Here is a 20,207-nt window from a genome sequence, read left to right on the forward strand (position 1 = left end):
TATATTTACGTTAATGTCAATCTCTGTCAGCAGTTTTGTTACTATGGTTGCATGACCCATTGATGCCCTCCAATCAATCTCTTTGTTACTATGCAGTGAGCAAGCAGTATGCCCCAGAACGTTGAGAAATGATGAGCGATTATTCTGTTCTTTCAACCTCACCTTGGCAAAGCATCCCGCTTCACAGCAGAAAGCTACTTCAACTCTTTGTGTACAGATTCTGCACAAAATGAGATAAATGGATAGTACAAACTTGCATTCCAACACTATGTTTTCCACGTAGCTCTGATGTCATTATAGAATCACAGAATCCCTACAGTGTGTAAGCAGGTTATTCGGCCCATCCAAAGAGCATCCCACCAGATCCACCCTATCCCTGTAACCCAAAGTTTCCCATGGCTAATCCACCTGACCTACACATCTCTGGACACTTGAGCCCATTTTTGCATGGCCAGTCCACCTAACTTGTACGTCTTTGGATTGAGGAGAGGAAACCAGAGCACCTGAAGGAAAGCCACGCTGTCAGTGGATTATATTGTTTCTGATTGTTTTTTTTCTTTATTAAATCCTCCCTATATATGGGAAGTTGCTCTGTTCCTCTGCCTCCTGATGTGCCACCTGAGTGATCTTGTATTTATTTACGTTGAGCTAATCACCGCAAGCGTCAACTCGGTTGGGAAGAAGCGGGTAGGGTTGTGGATAAGGTTCGCGTGTCTTTGACTAAGGCAGTAAAGGGTTAGTGCTTAGGAGTTTTAAGAGATCTTGGCATTCCTGCATCACTAGAGCAGGGTCTGATCCAGCGTGACCAGATTTTCTAATTTTGAAGTTAAAACTCTCATATCCTTCCTTTCTCCTCCTTCCCCCTGCTTTAGAGAAGGGCAGCTACATTTAACATCACAGAATGGCGGAAAACGATGTTGACAATGAGCTCTTGGACTATGAGGATGATGAGGTCGAGAACCAGGCAGCGGGTGATGCGTCAGAGGTGCCGCTCAAGAAGGATGTGAAGGGCTCATACGTATCTATACACAGTTCTGGGTTCCGAGATTTCCTGCTGAAACCAGAGTTACTGCGTGCCATTGTCGACTGCGGTTTTGAGCACCCCTCTGAAGGTACAAGTCTCTAAGGCCTATTTTTTTCAATTTTGTCGAAGCTCCCCTCCCCCCAAGCAGGCAGTGATCAGCAGAACAGTGACTTATCCAAAGTCCTGTTAGCTGTCAGCGCCATCCAGATTCCTGAAGTGCACAACACTCCTGTAGAACCCTCAACTCCTGTAGTTTATGCAGGAAGCTTCAATATTTTCTTTGATCTTCTCTCTTGCTCTCTCCTGAGTCACTCAGGTCACATAACATGACAATGGAGTGCCTGCAACCCTGGTTTTAAAAATAAAATCAAGGTAAGGCATCTGATGACCCTTCAGTAGAGTCATAGAGATGTACAGCATGGAAACAGACCCATCAGTCCAAACCGTCCATGCAACCAGATATCCAACCTAATCTAGTTCCATTTGTCAGCACTTGGCTCATATCCCTCTTAAACCCTTCCATTTCATGTACCCATCCAGATGTCTTTTAAATGTATCGGCCTCCACCACTTCCTCTGGCAGCTCATCAACTGCAGCATTTAAAAGGCATCTGGATGGGTATATGAATAGCAAAGGTTTGAAGGGATATGGGCTGGGTACTGGCAGGTGGGACTAGATTGGGTTGGGATATCTGGTAGGCATGGACAAGTTGGACCGAAGGGTCTGTTTCCATGCTGTACATCTCTATGACTCTATTACTCCTGGAGTGGCTCACATCAGAGCCACACTACCCACTATGCTGCTAGTTCAGTCTCTTGGACTGGAGGTAATTCATCAGGCATTATGATCTGAGAGCATTCCATGTTGGAGGGATATTTTGTGGGTGAGGAGAATCGACAAAGGTGACAGTTGACCCTGATTAGGTTCTTGCCTCTTCAATCCAGTCCATTTATCTTGCAGATTGACATCAAGAAAGGCAACAAAAGCTAACTTCTCCCTACTCTGGAACAGCATTACTGCTACCTAGTGTTTCTCCTCCCTCTCTTGGGGCATTGCAATCATAGAATCTTTCAGTACAGGAGGATGCCATGCATCGCTTTGTGCTGCTTCTTTGAAACAGTTGTCTAATCCAGCCCCACACTGCAATCCTTTTCCCTCAAACTCTTCAGAATCAAGCGCAAGGGCAGATGCTTTTTAAAAATGATGAGACAATCTGGTTTCACCACCTTGTCGGGTGATACATTCCCGAGGAATGCTGAAGAATTTTCTGCTCGCCACCGGGTAACCCCCTTTACCCCACCCAACCCTGTTCTTTTGTGATTATTTGAAATCTGTAACCCAACTGGTTAATGGACCATCACTGCCATATCAAACCCACTTCAGTCAGTTTCTGCCTGTGAACCTGATCCACTATTCAGGAAGACAGTGACTGGTCTGCTTGTAGTCTCAATTCTACTTTCACACCTCCAAAAGACTTCACTCCCTTGTCTATCAAAAATCTCTTTAATTGAGCATTGATAAAATTTAAAGGATCAGCCTCCACTACCTTCTGAGGAAGACAATCTGTACTCTTTTGTTTTAAGTAAAAGAGCAAACAAAAATCTTTGTCTTGATGAGCATTTCCACTGGTCCCTTAATGTAACTAGACGGAGGTAAAGTAGTTAAGGTCAGCAAGGCGGCCTTTGTGTGGAGCCGCAGAAAATGGAGGAGATACTAAATGAGTATTTTGCATCAGAACTTACTGTGGAAAAGGATATGGAAGATATAGACTGTAGGGAATTAGATGGTGACATCTTGCAAAATGTCCATACAGAGGAGGAAGTGCTAGATATCTTGAAATGGATAAAGGTGGATAAATCCCCAGGACCTGATCAGGAGTACCCTAGACCTCTGTGGGAAGCTAGAGAAGTGACTGCTGGGCCTCTTGCTGAGATATTTGTATCATCGATAGTCACAGGTGAGATGCTGGAAGACTGGAGGTTGGCTAATGTGGTGCCCCTGTTTAAGAGGGGTGATAAGGACAAGCCAGGGAACTTTAGACCAGTGAGCCTGATGTCAGTGGTGGGCAAGTTATTGGAGGGAATCCTGAGGGACAGGATGGGCATGTATTTGGAACGGCAAGACTGATTAGCGATAGTCAACATGGTTTTGTGCATGGGAAATCATGACTCTCAAACTTGATTTGAGTTTTTTGAGGAAGTATCAAAGAGGATTGATGAGGGCAGAGCAGTAGATGTGATCTATATGGACTTCAGTAAGGCGTTCGACAAGGTTCCCCATGGGAGACTGGTTAGCAAAGTTAGATCTCTTGGCATACAGGGAGAACTAGCCATTTGGATACAGAACTGGCTCGAAAGTAGAAGACAGAGGGTGGTGGTGGACGGTTGTTTTTCACACTGGAGGCCTGTGACCAGTGGAGTGTCACAAGGATCGGTGCTGGGTCCTCTACTTTTAGTCATTTATATAAATGATTTGGATGTGAGCATAAGAGGTGCAGTTAGTAAGTTTTCAGATGACACCAAAATTGAAGGTGTAGTGGGCAGCGAAGGCGCTTACCTCAGATTACAACAGGATCTTGATCAGATGGGCCAATGGGCTGAGAAGTGGCAGATGGAGTTTAATTCGGATTAATGCGAGGTGCTGCATTTTGGGAAAGCAAATCTTAGCAGAGCTTATACACTTAATGGTAAGGTCCTAGGGAGTGTTGCTGAACAAAGAGATTTTGGAGTGCAGGTTCATAGCTCCTTGAAAGTGGAGTCACAGGTAGATAGGATAGTGAAGAAGGCATTTGGTATGCTTTCCTTTATTGGTCAGAGCATTGAGTACACGAGTTGGGAGGTCATGTTGCAGCTGTGCAGGACATTGATTAAGCCAATGTTGGAATATTGCGTGCAGGTCTGTTCTCCTTCCCATCGGAAAGATGTTGTGAAGCTTGAAAGGGTTCAGAAAAGATTTACAAAGATGTTGCCAGGATTGGAGGATTTGAGCTGGAGGGAGAGGCTGAACAGGCTGGGGCTGTTTTCCTTGGAGTGTCGGAGGTTGAGGGGGTGACCTTATAGAGGTTTATAAAATCATGAGGGTAAATAGGCAAAGTCTTTTCCCTGGGGTGTATGAGTCCAGAACTAGAGGGCATAGGTTTAAGGGTGAGAGGGGAAAGATATAAAAGAAACCTATGGGGCAACAATTTCACGCAAAGGGTGGTGAGTGTATGGAGTGAGCTGCCAGAGGAAGTGGTGGAGGCTGGTACAATTGCAACATTCAAGAGGCATTTGGATGAGTATATGAATAAGGAGGGATGTGGGCTGGGTGCTGGCAGGTGGGACTAGATTGGGTTGGGATATCTGGTCGGCATGGATGGGTTGGACCGAAGCGTCTGTTTCTGTGCTGTACATCTCTATAACTCTAAGAAAGCATATGGGATACTTGCCTTTATTAACTGAGACACAGAATTGAGAGCAGAGAGGTGATGCTGGAACTGTATAAAATATTGTTAGCTTAGAGTATTATGTGCTGTTCTAGGATCCACCGTGTATTGGCAGGATGTGAATACGCTGGAAAGGCTGCATAGGGAATTTACCAGCATGTTGCCTGGGCTGGAGAGCTCCAGTTATGAAGATAGACTGGGGTCATGTTCCTTGGAGTAGGGGAGACTGGGGTGTGGCCATGAATGAAATGTATAACATCGAGGAGCATAGAGAGGGTAGGCAGGAAAGAACACTTCCCTTTGGGTGGCATTCATGACCGGGTCACACAGGTTTAAGGTAATTGGCAGCTGGTTCAGAGACAGTGTGAGGTAAATTTGTTTCACCCAGTGTGTAACAGGAATCTGTAACATTCTGTTTGTAAGAGTGGTAGAGGTAGAACCCTTCATAACCTTGAAAGAGTATGTATGTATGTATACACCTTCGTGCTGAGGCATACAAGGCTATGGGCTAAGTGTTAGAAAATGGGGTTAGAATAGTTAAGTTGTTTTTCACCTGTAGAGACTCGATAGGCCATTTTCTGTTCTCTTGGCCCATGTCTATAAGGAAGACTTTTTGTTTTAAACCCCCCTTTTTTCCCAGTTTTAGTCTCACTAGCAAGAAGCTGTATCCATCTAGTCAATTCCCTTCAGGAGCGTGTATGTTTCAGTAAGAACATCTCTCTTCTAAGCTTAATTGATCTCTATCCAACCTGTTCATGTTTTCTTCATAAGGTGTAGCCCTTGCATCTCAGAAATGAGTCAAGTGGACCTTTTTCTGAAGTACTTCTAAGGCAATTGTGTGATTTTTTTTTCAAATACTGTTAGGAGTGCAAAACTAAACACTCACCTGATGCAAATTTAAACTGAATTTGTTGAATTGTGACATTTGGGCACTAGTTTCAGGAATGATGATGAAAATGTCATATGTTATAAAAGCAAAACATTTGGCTCCCATGTGCCCTGTTGAAAGGAGATCTGAAGTCTGTATTTGACTGGCCCACGTGTGAGACCAGACCCACAAATTACAGTTGTCGTCTAGGGTGGCCCAAGCAAGCCACGAAGTTGTACCAAACCACTGCGGAAAAGCTGCATTGTAGCTATTGAAGAAGGCGGCCAACCGTCGTCTTCTGAAGGGCGCTTGGAAATGGTTACTAAATGTTGCGCTCACTCATGACACATCCGAGGAAAGGATTTTTTAAAAAATTAAATTCAGGACTGCTGACTGACTTGCTGTGAGAATTTTCTAACATCTCTTCAGCTTTCCAGCATTCTTAGCATTCACGACTTGCTGATTTGTGGGTGGTTTTGACTGACACCTTTTCTATTTATACTAATTGTTGCTTCTGCTCCCTTGCAGTACAACATGAGTGCATTCCCCAAGCAATTCTGGGCATGGATGTCTTGTGTCAGGCCAAGTCTGGCATGGGAAAAACGGCAGTGTTTGTCTTGGCTACTCTTCAACAACTGGAACCTGTCACCGGACAAGTGAGTTCTGTTTTGTATTATGGACTAGGTCAGGCCACTCAAAACATTCTTGAATGGGCGGCACAGTGGTTAGTACTGCTGCCTCACAGCGCCAGAGATCCAGGTTCAATTCCCGCCTCAGGCAACTGTCTCTGTGGAGTTTGCTCATTCTCCCTGTGTCTGCACGGATTTCCTCCGGGTGCTCCATTCCACCCCCCCACCCCACAGTCCAAAAATGTGCAGGTTAGGTGAATTGGCCGTGCTAAATTACCCGTAGTGTTAGGTGAAGGGGTAAATGTAGGGGAATGGGTCTGGGTGGGTTGCTCTTCGGAGGGTCAGTGTGGACTTGTTGGGCCGAATGGCCTGTTTCCACACTGTAAGTAATCTAATCTTAAGTAGGCAGCCCAGACCATAACTTTGCAACTTTTTCCAGTTGGTGTATGGTGAGAATTAACTGGAGTAAGCTAGCTAAGTTGACTACCACGTTTTAAAACAGACAGAAATTGATGAATAAAATTATACAACGCAACATAAAGAACAGAATAAAGAACCCCTGCAGAATTCAGTCTATCCAAACTAGACTTAATTATGCTGTTCTGAATATACACAACAGTCCCAATAAGCAAACCCCCTTTAAAAAAAAACAGCAAAACATGGAAGAAATGCTTACAGGTTGAAGATAAAGGGCACAAAGAGAGAGCGCCTGTTTCCACACAGCTGAACTCCTAACTGGTTCAGGACTGAACTGCTCAACTAGAGAGCTGACCTTTTCATTATACAGATCACTTCTAAAACGCTACCACTTTGGCCAGAAGTCTCATCTGTTTACAAATAACCAAAAAGGCCCCTCAATACCCTTTAATCTCTGGACCAAACCAGTCTAATCGGCACCAAGAGCGGTTTTTTACCCCTCTGAAAAGATCCAAGGACATAGTATCCTTGGAAAAAGGGACAGCTTTTAGAAAAAAGAAACCGGCTTTGTGACATTTGCTAATGATTGGCTGTGAGTGGGGTAGGTGATCTTTGCTTTTGTTATGCATATTCTTAATGTGAAAGCAGTAATTGCGATTTAAAAACAGGAAACCTTTGTCACAGACCAGAGGGAGAAATGAATTGAATTATTTCATTGTTCTCTTCTGTCCACAAGTAGAGGTGTTTTCTTATTTCTTTACCCATTTTAAAGTAAACTGTGTTGTGCTTTCCCCTTCTTCGTCCAAGTTTTAAATCACATAATAAATGCTTTAAGCTTAATTTATGCTTTCAAACCTGAGAACAGATTGTCATGATGCATACGTGTGCACACCTATAAATGCAGGCGTGTACACAAATGGTCCTTTTCCTAACTTAGTCCACAAGTCAAAAGAAAGAAAATTTTTAAAAAACAGTCTAGAAAGATTTGTGGGCGGCACGGTGGCACAGTGGTTAGCACTGCTGCCTCACAGCGCTTGAAGACCCGGGTTCAATTCCCGACTCAGGCGACTGACTGTGTGGAGTTTGCACGTTCTCCCCGTGTCTGCGTGGGTTTCCTCCGGGTGCTCCGGTTTCCTTCCACAGTCACAAAGATGTGCGGGTCAGGTGAATTGGCCATGCTAAATTGCCCGTAGTGTTAGGTAAGGGGTAAATGTAGGGGTATGGGTGGGTTTCGCTTCGGCGGGTCGGTGTGGACTTGTTGGGCCGAAGGGCCTGTTTCCACACTGTAAATCTAATCTAAAAAAAAGTCAGTGTCAAATGAAGCGCTCTATCTGCTTTTGAGTTAAGGGGCTGCAGTTGGCAAAAGTTGCAGAATTCCTTTGAAGTTGATAAGGGCAGTCACTTCAAATTGGTGTCCACTTTTGCAATGGTCGCAAGATTTTCTTCTGGATCTCTGTTTCGCGAAAGATTTAGCCTGGAGGAGCCAATTACTGCAGATGCTGATACCTGTACTGAAACCAAAAATTGCTGGGAAGTGTTCTGCAGAGCAGTCATGAAGTCTCTTGTTTGATTTCTAAAATCTGGAGTCTGCCACATTTAGCCTTTGGATTCTGGCTATGATGTTTACAAGTCCATTTCTTAGCACACTAACTCAATGTTAGCGGCAAACTGTTTCTTACCAATCAGGAACAAGGCATTGCATACAGACTCTCCAGGGAGGGGTTGGTAATGTGACTGTCTCGGTGCATGTCGAGTTTGGCATAATGATGAGTTTCTATGGATCCACGTGTTGTCAAGCCTAATCAGGATAGCTCGAAACATTTTTATACTATGACAATAGTGTTCTGATTTTGGTTGACAACTAGATACTGATTCCGTCAGCTTGGCGAATGCACCAGTCCATTCAGTAGGCTCTTAACAATCTCTTCACACTGTTTCCCCCATGCATTCCAATTTCTTGTGAACTGTCCTGATTAATCTAAGACAGAAAGCTTTGCTGTAATTTCTTTTTCTCAGCAATATTCAAGTTCTGTACTACCTAGCACCTTTTTTGACTTTCTATGTCGCTAGTGCATTGTTAGTGGGATCAAGAACGAGCTGTTATCACCACTCAGTGTGTAGGAGTTTGGGACATGCTGCCAGGAATGGTGCTGGAGGCAGCTAAGATGGGGGCATTTAAGAGACATTGACAAACACATGAGTATGCAAGGAGTGGAGGGGTATGAACCAAGGGCAGGCAGAGGGAGTAGTTTAATTTGGCGTCCTATTCGGCCCTGTGTGGGTATATGAATGGAAAGGGTTTAGAGGGGTATGGGGTATGGGACTAGATTAATGTAGGATACGTGGTCGACATGGACACTTTGGACCAAAGAGTGTGTTTCTGTGCTGTATATGTCTAAGATGCTATTTGTGAGATTTCCCCTGAGCCTGTTGTAGCTCCGACTTGTTTGCAAGGTGCCTTGTAGAGATGAGTGTGGTTGGCCTACCATTGTACTCTCTCCAGTGCTGGGATGCCTCCATTGTGTGCTCTAATTGTACAAAGTCTGATGGTTCTGTGCCAGGGATGTTCATTGTTTGTTTGTTTTTTAGATTTCAGTCCTGGTGATGTGCCACACTCGAGAACTGGCATTCCAAATCAGCAAGGAATACGAACGGTTCTCCAAGTACATGCCAAGCGTGAAGGTAAGAGCAGGCTGCCGAGTGTGTCGCTTTCTTTATTCCTGTGGTTTTGTATTTTGTTTTGATTTCCCCCTCCTTGCCCTGGGGCATCCATTCTTCTTTGAGATGTGTATTCTTTTTGTTTCTGTTTTTGTTTCGCGGGGGTAGGCGATGACCTAATGCTGCTATTGTTGGGCTGCTAATCCAGAAACTCAGCTCATGTTCTGGTGACCTGGGTTTGAATTCCACCATGGCAGGTAGTGGAATTTGAACTCTTTTTTTTAAAAGAAAAGCTCTAGAATCTGCTGATGGTCATTTAAGCCGTTGCTGAATTTTGGGGAAAACTCATCTGGCTCACTAATATCCTCCAGGGAAGGAAAGCTGCCATCCTCACTTGGTCTGACCTATGTGTGACTCCAGACCCACAGCAACGAGGGTGACTTTCAACTGCCCACTGAAATGGCCTAGCAATTCATTTGGTTCAAGGGCAATAAATGCTGGCCAACTGCGATACTTTTGTGGAACAAGTAAATAAAACAGCTGTGGGGTGTAAATCTCTTTGGCAAGGCCAGCATTTACAGCATTGTGCTAGTGTCACTCAGACTAATGATCCAGAGGTGGAGACTAATGCTCTGGGGACACGATAGATGGAATGGATCCTGAGAAAAGTATAAAGGCAGGAGGAGTACACTTAAGAGGGAAGTCAGGAGGGCAAGCATGAGGTAGCTTTGGCAAATAGAGCAAGGAGAATCAAAAGAGTTTTTACAAATACATTTAGGACAAAAGAGTAACTAGGGAGAGAATCGGGCCCCTCAAAGATCAACAGTGGTTTATAAAATCGTTTGGGTCATGGATAGGGTAAATAGACAAAGTCTCTTCCCTGGGGGTGGGGGAGTCCAGAGCTAGATAGCATAGATTTAGGGTGAGAGTGGAAAAATATAAAAGGGACCTCAGGGGCACCTTTTTCATGCAGAGAGTGGTGCATGTATGCAATGAGCTGCCAGAGGAAGTGGTGGAAGTTGGTACAGTTCAAACATTTAAAAGGCATCTGGATGGGTATATGAATAGTAAGGGTTTGGAGGGATATGGGCCGTGTGCTGGCAGGAGGGACTAGTTTAAGTTGGGATATCTGGTTGGCATGGATGAGTTGGACTGAAGGGGCTGTTTTCATGCTGTGCATCTCTATAACTCTGGCACAGTTCAAATCCCACCACAGCAGCTGTTAAAATTTCATTTCAGTCGCTGCATGTGAAATGAATTTGTGGAGTGGGAACCATCAATTATTTGAAAGACCTGTATGGTTTATTAAGTCCTTTGAGGAGAAAATCTGCTGTTCTTACATATTCTGGCCTGCACGTGACTCCAAATCTATAAGAAGATAGCCCCTGAAGCAGCCTACCCAACCACTCCATTCTCTGGCAAGTAGGAATGGAAGACAATTGCTGACCTTGTCAACAATGTCTGCATCCCGCAAATCAGAACTCGGCAGCTGAGGCAGCATCCATGGAGATTTGCAATGTCAGTACAATGTGTTGATGACATGACCTGGTGAAGAGAAGGTCTTCGACCTGCGGAGTTTTTATTTCTGACATGTTTTGTTCTAATTTCAGTCTCAAATAATTTGCGCTCCAAGCCAGGAGCAAACCCTCCAACAATCCCCTTCAACCTCATTCCCCCGGAATTGGAGACGGTTTCGGCTGCCCGAGCCAGAGGATGTGACTTAGTTGTGTCTCTTTGGCTGCCCTAGGTTGCGGTGTTTTTTGGTGGGCTCTCCATTAAGAAGGACGAGGAGTTGTTGAAGAAGAACTGCCCGCACATTGTGGTGGGCACCCCTGGCAGGATCCTGGCACTGGCTCGCAACAAGTCTCTGAACCTCAAACACATCAAGCACTTCATCCTGGACGAGTGTGACAAGATGCTTGAGCAGCTCGGTAAGTAATGAGTTTTATACGTATACAATGAGAAGTAAATAGCTAAGCAAATATCCTTTTTATCTGAAATTCCGTCGATCCTGAGGTTTTCAGATAGAGGATTCCCAAGCTGTAGTGCTGTGCAAGCGTACCGGTCTCTGGCCAATGTCAGTAGTTTGCAGAGTAAAGGCGATCACTGGTGCAGACTGAAGATAACGGGTAGGGAGTTTACAAAGTATCTCCTAACCTTACTCTCACTTCCTTTCAGACATGCGTCGAGACGTCCAGGAGATCTTTCGCATGACCCCTCATGAGAAACAGGTCATGATGTTCAGTGCCACCTTAAGCAAGGAGATCCGCCCTGTTTGTCGCAAGTTCATGCAAGACGTAATTATCCTTCTAGATTCTTTTTGGCGTTAAGGGCCTCCATGTAAAGCTGGCCACACCTCCGTGCCATCAAAACCTAAGTTTTTATCCCTCCCCATTTTCCCCCCCCCTCCCTCCCAACCCAAGTCAAGAATGTAAATTTACAAAGAGATGTGCAGTAACTCTTTAACACAATTAGTTTGAGTCAGGTTAAAAGTTGGTGAAACCTTTTTCAGCCTCCCCTTGGCACCAGCTTAGCGACAGTGAGGGTCAGAGAGGACAGAGATGTGCGGAAGACTTGGCGGGAAGACTATCTTGGGCGAACACTTGGGTTCCGCAGTGTGGTGTGGGTAGAAATAGTTTCTCCTCCCACCCGCCACAAGGCAGCTGTGGCAGTCGAATCATGACTGGCCAACTAGTGGACAACATAGTGAGAAACCAGCAATCACTTGATACAGACATGTACAGAGAGATCATATTATCCACAGACATTGACACCACCCATCTCCTCTTGTCCCATGCAAGCAGCAAAGTGCAGCCTCCCTGTAGGAAGCCTGAAAGATTAGCAACACTTTTTTTTGTCAGATCCTCACTGGGAGCGACTGCAGTTTACAGACATAAGTGGGCACAAACCATCTTTCAAAAAGAGAGCGATACACAGCAGAACAAACTGCTAGAGGGAGAAGAAATTAGTCTTTCTTTTCCCTCCTCCATACATCCACATACACGCGCACACATTCCCAGCACCCAATAGCTGTTGGTGTGGGGAAGGGGGGAAATATGGCACCTAGAATACCTTTCGAGGCACATCACACCACTGCTCCCCAACCCTACTCCCAAACCCCTACCCCTACCCCTTCCTCCCAGTGCAGCAGAGAATCTCAGCCAGTGCGGCGGGCGAGAGCGATGCGGATGGCCGAGTGCAGACCCCGTGCGCGGAGATCCGTGATGACATTCGATGTCCGGAGACCTGGAACTGAGGAGGAAGATGACACCGCCGGCCAGCAGTGGAGCAGGAGGAGCTCTATCCTTTTCCGTGTTGGCTTTGGGTGATGGTTCCAGGGTTAAGACCGACTGCCTTGTTGATAGTGCAGAGGGGAACAATTGCTTACTCTTTTCTTGCTATTATTGGGGGAGAAGTTCAGTGCAGAGAAGACCAAGCTGAAGGCTTTGCTAACTGGTGATGAATGGCTAGGTTGAAGAGACAGCAGCATCCCTTCGGCCGACCCTTCAAACTCAGAAATCCTTTAACTGTGTTAATTGAGTTGAAGTGGGCAGTAGTCTGCAAGGAATTCAATAGAAATTTAAGGAGCAAGGAGTAATCTCAATGCTGTCACGTTTTCCCAGATGTAAACTCGTATCTAGAAATGCCCCCCAATTCTCTGAAGCTTATTTGGACTATCTGCTGCAGTGCAGAGTTTTTACTTTACCACCCTTGTTTCTGCAGAAAAATTCAGTTTCCTGATTTTTTTTTTTCACTGCCTTCTGAGGTATGCAAGTCACTTCAGCAAGATGACTTGCTCTTCTTTCGGGTTCCTGAAAGGCTCCTCGAAGCCCAGGCTGAGACATCAGGGCAGTACTGCCCCTGTCAGAGGGTGCCTTTTTTTCAAATGTGCTAAACCAAAGCCTGTTTTGCCCCCTGAGGTGGATTAAGAAGGTTCTGTGCCTTAATGGGTTAACTCCCTAGGTTAATATTTATCCCTCAACCCCACATGTCTAAAATTGTGATTTTCACTAAGTTGATATTTACAAATTAGTTGTCTGATTTCCTACTTTATAGCAAAGACTGCACTTTTCTTTAAAAAAACCAAATTGGCTGTAAAGTTTGAGGGCATCCTCTGGTCCTGTAAGGGCAGTGTAGGATTACAAGACCTGCTTTCCTTTCTTTATTCCAAAGAAAGCAAGCTTGACCTCCTTACATTGCTTCGTAAACTTCAGCTGCACAGATTTTAATTTAAATCCCCCCCCATGTCATTGCAAGTATATGTTTGGTTTGTAATGGCCAGGTGATCTTTTAATGTCAATTTTCAGCACTTTTGACAGTGCAGTACTCCTCCAGTCTCATACTGGAGTGACACTTGCGGTTCTTGTGCTCAAAATTGTCTTGAAGTGCAGCTCGAATCCGTAACCTTAGTGGCACAGTCGCTCAGTGGTTGGAACTGCTGCCTCACAGCACCAGGGTCTCAGGTTCGATTCCAGCCTCGGGCTGTGTGGAGTTTGCACATCCTCCCTGTGTCAGCGTGGGTTTCTTCCAGGTGCTCCAATTTCTTCCCACAGTCACAAAGATGTGCAGGTCAGATGAATTGGCCATGCTAAATTGCCCATAGTGTTAGGTGCATTAGTCAGAGGGGAATTGGACTAGGTGGGTTACTCTTCGGAGGGTCGGTGTGGACTTGTTGGGCCGAAGGACCTGTTTCCTCTCTGGAGGGAATCTAATCTAATCAAAACCCTGACATCAATTTGCCTAGTCAGCCAGTGCTGAATAAAATTGTTCGTCCTTCAGATTTTCAGTGGGAATTCAACTTAGATTGTGGGTAGAGCAGCTGTCTCTTAACCGTAACTTTACATTACTTTTACAATAGCTTGGCATTGTGGAAAAACATACCAGCAGCAGCAGGGCATAAAATTTCAACTTTACACACCATCCAATCTCCTCGTGGCAATATGTCCTTTTGTTCAGATGCAGACCAGGGCAGTAGCCAGGCAGTGGGATTGGTTTAGCCTGGTAGGTTAAACAGCAGTGGTGGTAAAAACCCTCCTACGGATATGTTGTATGTTGGAAATGTAATCAAAAAATTGCTGGGGATGTGCTCAGCAGGTCAGACAGCCCTGGTTAAGCGAGACAAAGTTAATGTTTCAACTTGATGGACTTTTGTCATATATGGGGAGACTTGGCAGCCAACCAACAGTCTCGCGATCGGACATAAATTTATTGTTGTCCAGGTCACTTCACATCATTAAATGATCACTGAAATTTGGCAGTTATTTGGCTTACATACGGTATCATCTTCCCAGCTTAAGTTATTGTTTTTAAGAAAGTTTTGTTTTTCTACTTTTCATTTCTAAAAATGGAATTAATTTGACAAATGGTTTTCCACTCTGATCTCAAGGTATTAGATCCTCCCTTTCTCGCAGCTTAAATTCACCCAAGTAAATTTAACTTTTTTAAAAAAAATGTTATAAATATTTATCGACCCCGTTCTATCCTAAAAATGCTGGCTCCTGTTAGTCAATATTCAACCAGATGCCAACCTGCATCATTTCAGAACTAAGGCAAGTCAAGGTGGAGATTGTCCCGATGAAATAAGGGAGCACCTCTTCTTGCAAGTTCCTCCCACACCATCCTGACTTGGACAATATCGTCAATCCTTCGCTGTTTCTGGGTCAGAAACCTGGCACTGCTTTCCTGAAAGCACAGTGGATGTAACTGCATCACGTGGGCTGCCAGTTACTGAAAATGGCACTTCACCAGAATTTTAATTCCTCTATCTCGAAATAAGAATCTAGTGATGACCGTGAATCCATGGTTGATTGTAACTCATCTGGTTCGCAAAGTCCTTTAGGGAAGGAAGCGACCATCCTTACCTGATGAGGCCTACAAGTGACTCCAGACCCACAGGAATGTGGATGACTCTCAACTGCCCTCTGGGCAATTACGGGTGGCAATAAATGCTGGCATAGCCAGTGATGCCCTCCTCCTGTGAATGAATAAAGAAAAAAAGACCTGCTTGTAATGGCAATTAGGGACGGCCAGTAGATGCTGGTCTGACTACCTAGCTCTTGCTCTTTATGCCCACTTCCCATGAATTCATAAATAGTTTTTAAAATGATCAAGTTAAATACGGTAACAGGCTTAAGAGACTGAATGGCCACCTCCTATATTCAACTAGTAATGCTGCTTTAAAATGCCAAACTTGTATTGTCTGTGAAAACGTATCTGGCCACTTTGCAAGCAGGGTGTAATGTAAATTCTGCCTCATTAACACATGGGAAAGAGATGTAGAAACTGGTCTACCTTGAACAGCTGAGGGTGAAGCAGTGTCCATTTTGGTTTGGCTGAGTTCCCCATTCCTAGCCCTCGGGTTGTGCCAACATGAGATTGTATGGTGTTTTAGATGCATTTGAGGTTTGAAAATATGGAGAGAGAGAGAGTATATAGAATGTTATTATTTTATGCATTGAATGTTTGTATGTTCTTTTTAACCATTTGACTGAGAGTTGCGTTCTGGAGGGAATTGGTTTGCAGTTAAGAATGGGTTATTTAGTACCGCAAACTGATTTCGAAATTCCCAGTTTATGGTTCAGCTTAAAGTATTCCGAAGCAGGCTTAAACCCAAATGTCTTAAACTTAAATCCATATCAGCATTGCTTTGCAGATCTGTTGTGGTTGTTTTTTCAATAATAGAGGCATTCAATTTACATTTGCTTGGGAAGTGAATGAAGTGGTGGGATGGGAAATAAGTAGCGACTGTTTTTGTTTGAATCCTGTCTTATCATTTTATGTTGATGGGGGCTGTTGAGCACAGTTTACACAGCTAATCCTTGTTAATCCAGTCTGCAAGTGCTTTTATCATTATGAATTTTGAGCCGGTTGGGCTGTAGGCCTGCTGGTGAAGACTGAAAGGGTTTCCGTATAAAGATCACGAGCTCTCCCACGAGATATAGCAATATGCTGCTAATATGCTTCAAACCTGAAACATGCCCTCCATGTAAGATGTAGAAATGGTGGGTTAGGGAAGTGGCATTAGTTGTCAAACTCAGCTTCCTGCAGGTTCTGTTCTGTAATTACTGGACCACACCCCGTTCCTCCCCTTCCCCAGTGTTTCCAATTAAGTAACAACTTGGTTTTAAGTTTCCCATGCTTGTTTTCAGATCTTTCCCTGCCCTCATCCCTCCCTAGCTTGTAATATCCAATCCTACAAATTAGTGGGGTTTCCATTGGCTGTGACATCTGCGGCTAGGACCCTAAACTCTGGAATTCCCTCCGTAAACCTCATTGCTACTTTTCTGCTGCCTCAGGATGCTCCTTAAGCCGTTCATTTTGAGAATGCTTTGTGAGGGTTTACTGTATCAAGTGGGCTATGTTTGTTTTGTAGTGTAGAAATTGAGTATTGTTGAGAAAAAGACCCATTTTGTCAAAGCTTTTAGACTTCAGCTCATCAGGATGATTGCAAGCACACCAATGACGTTTCATATTGTATGAGACAAGACTGCTGACAAGTTGGTAAGTGGGTGCTGGTAGAGACTTTCCCTTGAGTACATTAGTCAGATGATGACTGACAGTTAACTGCTAAGCTCTTTTAGAATTTACACCAGTTATGCTAGCTGCCATATTACAATTCGCTGTCAGTCATCAACTAACTAGTGTAATCTCCATGGCAGGTCCTTAATCAGTCAGAATCTCCATATCAGCCAGTCAGCACTCTCTTCTCATATAGTTTGCCTTTACGTAGGTATTCTTGCAAGTGGCCCAACGTGGGCAAGATAAAAAGTTTTAGCAAAACCTTTTTTTCCAACAATGCAAAAGGCAGTGTTGTGGAGGTTTGAAACTCTAAGTAAGTAGTTGTCAACCTGTCAAATCTTCCATCTCTATATTAGATGTTAACCCCAAATTCCCCTTTTTAAAAGCTCTAATTCTCTTAAATGTATTGTAAATACTGATAGCCGATCCTGTTAATTTTGCCCTGGTAGTGTTCTTAACAAACAAAAAATTAAAAGCCATCTGTTTCATATGGAATTCTGTCTATAGATTGCAACAGCTGTCATTGACTGATTCAGTTTGGGGGAAAAAGTTGCAGAAAATGTGCAACAAGCCTGGCAGAATCTGGAAGTGGGGCTGAAAGGTTTCTTCGTTACTGTCAGGTCTGAAATAAGAGAATTGACAGGACCCCTGACCTTCCACAGTCACCTGAGTTAAATGAAGTTTGGTATTGGGCATGACGGGGTAAGTGGTAATGAGGCTGTAAGGAGGATTCTGGGTAGGTGGTAATGGGGTGGCCTGGAGGATGCTGGGTAGGTGGTAACGGAGCTGCCTGGAGGATGCTGGGTAGATGGTAACGGGGCTGCCTGGAGGATGCTGGGTCGGTGGTAACGGGGCTGCCTGGAGGATGCTGGGTAGGTGGTAACGGGGCTGTCTGGAGGATGCTGGGCAGAGTCCTGGTATGCTGACCTCTTTTATGGTACTGCTGAGCAAACTTTCCTATTCCTGAACCTTTGGGTCAACCAGGCGTAGCTCATTTGGCTATATTGGACAGCAGGGGACGCATGTCCACTTGTCAGTGGACGGGGCTGATTTTAATTCCACTTAATTTAACAGGAGGGAAACTGGCTACAGTGCTCCTTTCAGGTCATCTAGCAATCCAGGACAGGAAACCTTCATGCTAAATTGAATGCCTTTTAAAGAAATCCTTGGCTGATTGTAGTGAGTGATCTTATTTTTCTTCTTAACAGCCACAACAGATTGCTTTGCTTTTTTCCTGGTATTAATTGTTTTCCTTTCATCGCAATCCTGGTGGGCTTGAAATTCCTCCTGTCGGTCATTTTTCAAATTGCATTTCCTGCAGGAGGCATTCCACCTCGTTCTTCTCTTTGGACTGGTCTATCATCTGAGAGTCTTGTATTGATGTTTATGGAAATGAGGGTAGGGGAAAATACTTCAAGATTTAAAAAAAAAATTCATATCAATTCTGGTGGCTCAGTGGTTAGCATCAGAGGTTGCCTCACAGGGCCAGGGACTCCGGTTCAATTTCAGCCTCAATCGACCATCTGTGAGGAGTTTGCACGTTCTCTGCGTGGGTTTCCTCTGGATGCTTCAGTTTCCTCCCACAGCTCAAAAATGTGCAGGTCAGGGCGAATTGACCATGCTAAATTGCTCCATGTTCAGGGGCCTGTAGGCTAAGTGCATTAGTCAAAGGAAATGTAGAGTAATAGGATCAGGGAATGGGTCTGGGTGGGTTACTCTTCGAAGAGTCGGTGTGGACCTGTTGGGCCAAACAGCTTGTTTCCAAATTTAGGGATTCTACATATTCTGTGAATTTCCATTGATTGTACAGCACAGAAACAGTCTATTCACCCAGACTGGCCCATGCTCACATTGATGCTCCACACAAGTCTTGTCATACATTAGTTGATTTAGCCATAGCTTCATTAATTTCTTCTACACTCTTGTCTAACTTCCATTTAAATGCATTTGCCTGCCCATTGTTATTTAATGCCTTAGTGGTAGGTTCCCTTGGTAATGCTACAGGGCAAGTTGCGTTGGTGTCAACCCAGCTTACCATTGCAGCAACACATGCACAACGCAGTGTGTCGAGAGATATGGTCCAGATGCTGGCAAATGGGACTAGATCAGTTGAGGATGTCTGGTCGGTGTGGGCAAGTTGGACCAGAGGGTCTGTTTCCATGCTGTCACGTCATGTGTACTCAAAGCTGCTCCTGAATGTCTGCTCATTCTTAATAATTAAGACAGGCGGCTTTCGAGACATTGGTTCTTGAAGACTAGTTAAGTGGACTCGTTCCCCTTCGCTTCCTTCCTCCACAGGATCCTAAAACCCCCTCATGTAATTCCCAATGTGCTTTCTGAAACAACTAGCACCTTTGGTGCCTTTACTTTGGGAACCCTTTACTCCCTTGTTTCTGCCATTTGTCTGTAAACATTTTTGACACTCCAGTGTTTCTTGAATTCTAAGATACGACTGATGCACTTTGAGGATAGATGAATGTGTAAGAAGAGGCTTATGTTGATTGGCCTGTGTTTGTGCTGTAACTTGTAAGCAAAGATGTTCAACCTGCCAGACCTTTCGAAGAGTATGTTACTATTACCCAGCCCACAGGCGTTTAATTTAGCTCCCTGTTTAAGTCCCTGTCTAAATCGTGACTTTGAAACTATTGTTTGCTGAGTTCTATCATCTCCTTAACAGTTTAAGCAGTTTGCAGACATTGGACCGGATTCCAGACTGAAACCAGTTAAAGGTGCCACCCCTGTCCAGATTGTGGTGGCCTTGGGCATTTCATGGAATCGTAAGGAGTTACAACACAGGGGGAGGCCTTTCAGCTCATCGAGCCTATGCCAGGGCTTTGTAAAAAAACAAAAATCTAATTAGTACCACTCCCCTGCTTTTTCCGTAGATGATCTGCCGTTTTTTTTTGGTCCTTTTCTAAGTGCATATGTGTATATATAAATATATACGTGGTTTTCTTTTGAAAAGTTCTGATTGAATCTGCTTCCACTGCCTCTTCAGGCAGTACAATCCAGGTGCAGAAACACATTTCTCCTTGTTTTGCCTCTGGTACTTTTGTCTAGGGCATTAAATCAATGTTTTCGAGTCCTGCTAGTTCTTATCTAATGTCCCTTTCAGTGCATTTGTTCAACCCTGGTTATTATTTGGCCATTATGGTGGTAAATGCACTCATAAAATTGCTCTCACATTATCAGCTTATGTTTAATAATGAAGAGTTTTGGAGACTGTCATGAAGTAGTCTCCAAGTTGTTAATTAGTATTTCCTTGTCCAACCCACCCACCATTACCACCACCACCGCCACCCAGTCACACCATCGAATAGTAGGCCTATTGAATCAGCTCTGCCATGTCATGAGGTCATGGCAGACCTGATAATCCTGAACTCCGATTTCCTGTGATTTCTCCATCAGTCTTGATTCAGATGAAAAATCTATCTCCCTAGAATATACTGAACAACCCAGCTTTGACTGCCCTCTGCAGTAAAGGATTCCAATGATTCCTGACCGTCTCAGAAATGAAGTTCACCCTCTTCTCTGTCTGAAATGGGCAACCTCACACTCTGAGATTTCCCCTTTCTGGATTCTTCCCAAATGTGGAAGTAACATGTCCACATCTAATGTGTGTAACTCCCTAAGAATCTTGTACATTTCAATAAGGTCACCTCTGATTCT

At 44.3% G+C, this 20,207-nt stretch overlaps 1 protein-coding gene across 2 annotated transcripts in view; it reads left to right on the forward strand.

Moving 5' to 3' along the window:
* The window catches only part of ddx39b (DEAD (Asp-Glu-Ala-Asp) box polypeptide 39B), a 37,891-nt gene that overhangs the window by 3,896 nt on the left and 13,788 nt on the right, over positions 1 to 20,207 (forward strand). For both annotated transcript variants that reach the window (XM_060850785.1, XM_060850783.1), the window contains exons 2-6: positions 873 to 1,112; positions 5,845 to 5,972; positions 8,952 to 9,044; positions 10,768 to 10,951; positions 11,199 to 11,317. In XM_060850785.1, coding sequence (XP_060706768.1) covers positions 902 to 1,112; positions 5,845 to 5,972; positions 8,952 to 9,044; positions 10,768 to 10,951; positions 11,199 to 11,317 — 735 coding nt within the window. In that variant the 5' untranslated portion in view covers positions 873 to 901. The remainder of the gene's footprint in view (positions 1 to 872; positions 1,113 to 5,844; positions 5,973 to 8,951; positions 9,045 to 10,767; positions 10,952 to 11,198; positions 11,318 to 20,207) is intronic.

The sequence above is a fragment of the Hemiscyllium ocellatum genome, chromosome 35 (genome assembly GCF_020745735.1).
Source record: "Hemiscyllium ocellatum isolate sHemOce1 chromosome 35, sHemOce1.pat.X.cur, whole genome shotgun sequence".
In the NCBI taxonomy this organism is placed as follows: Eukaryota; Metazoa; Chordata; class Chondrichthyes; order Orectolobiformes; family Hemiscylliidae; genus Hemiscyllium; species Hemiscyllium ocellatum.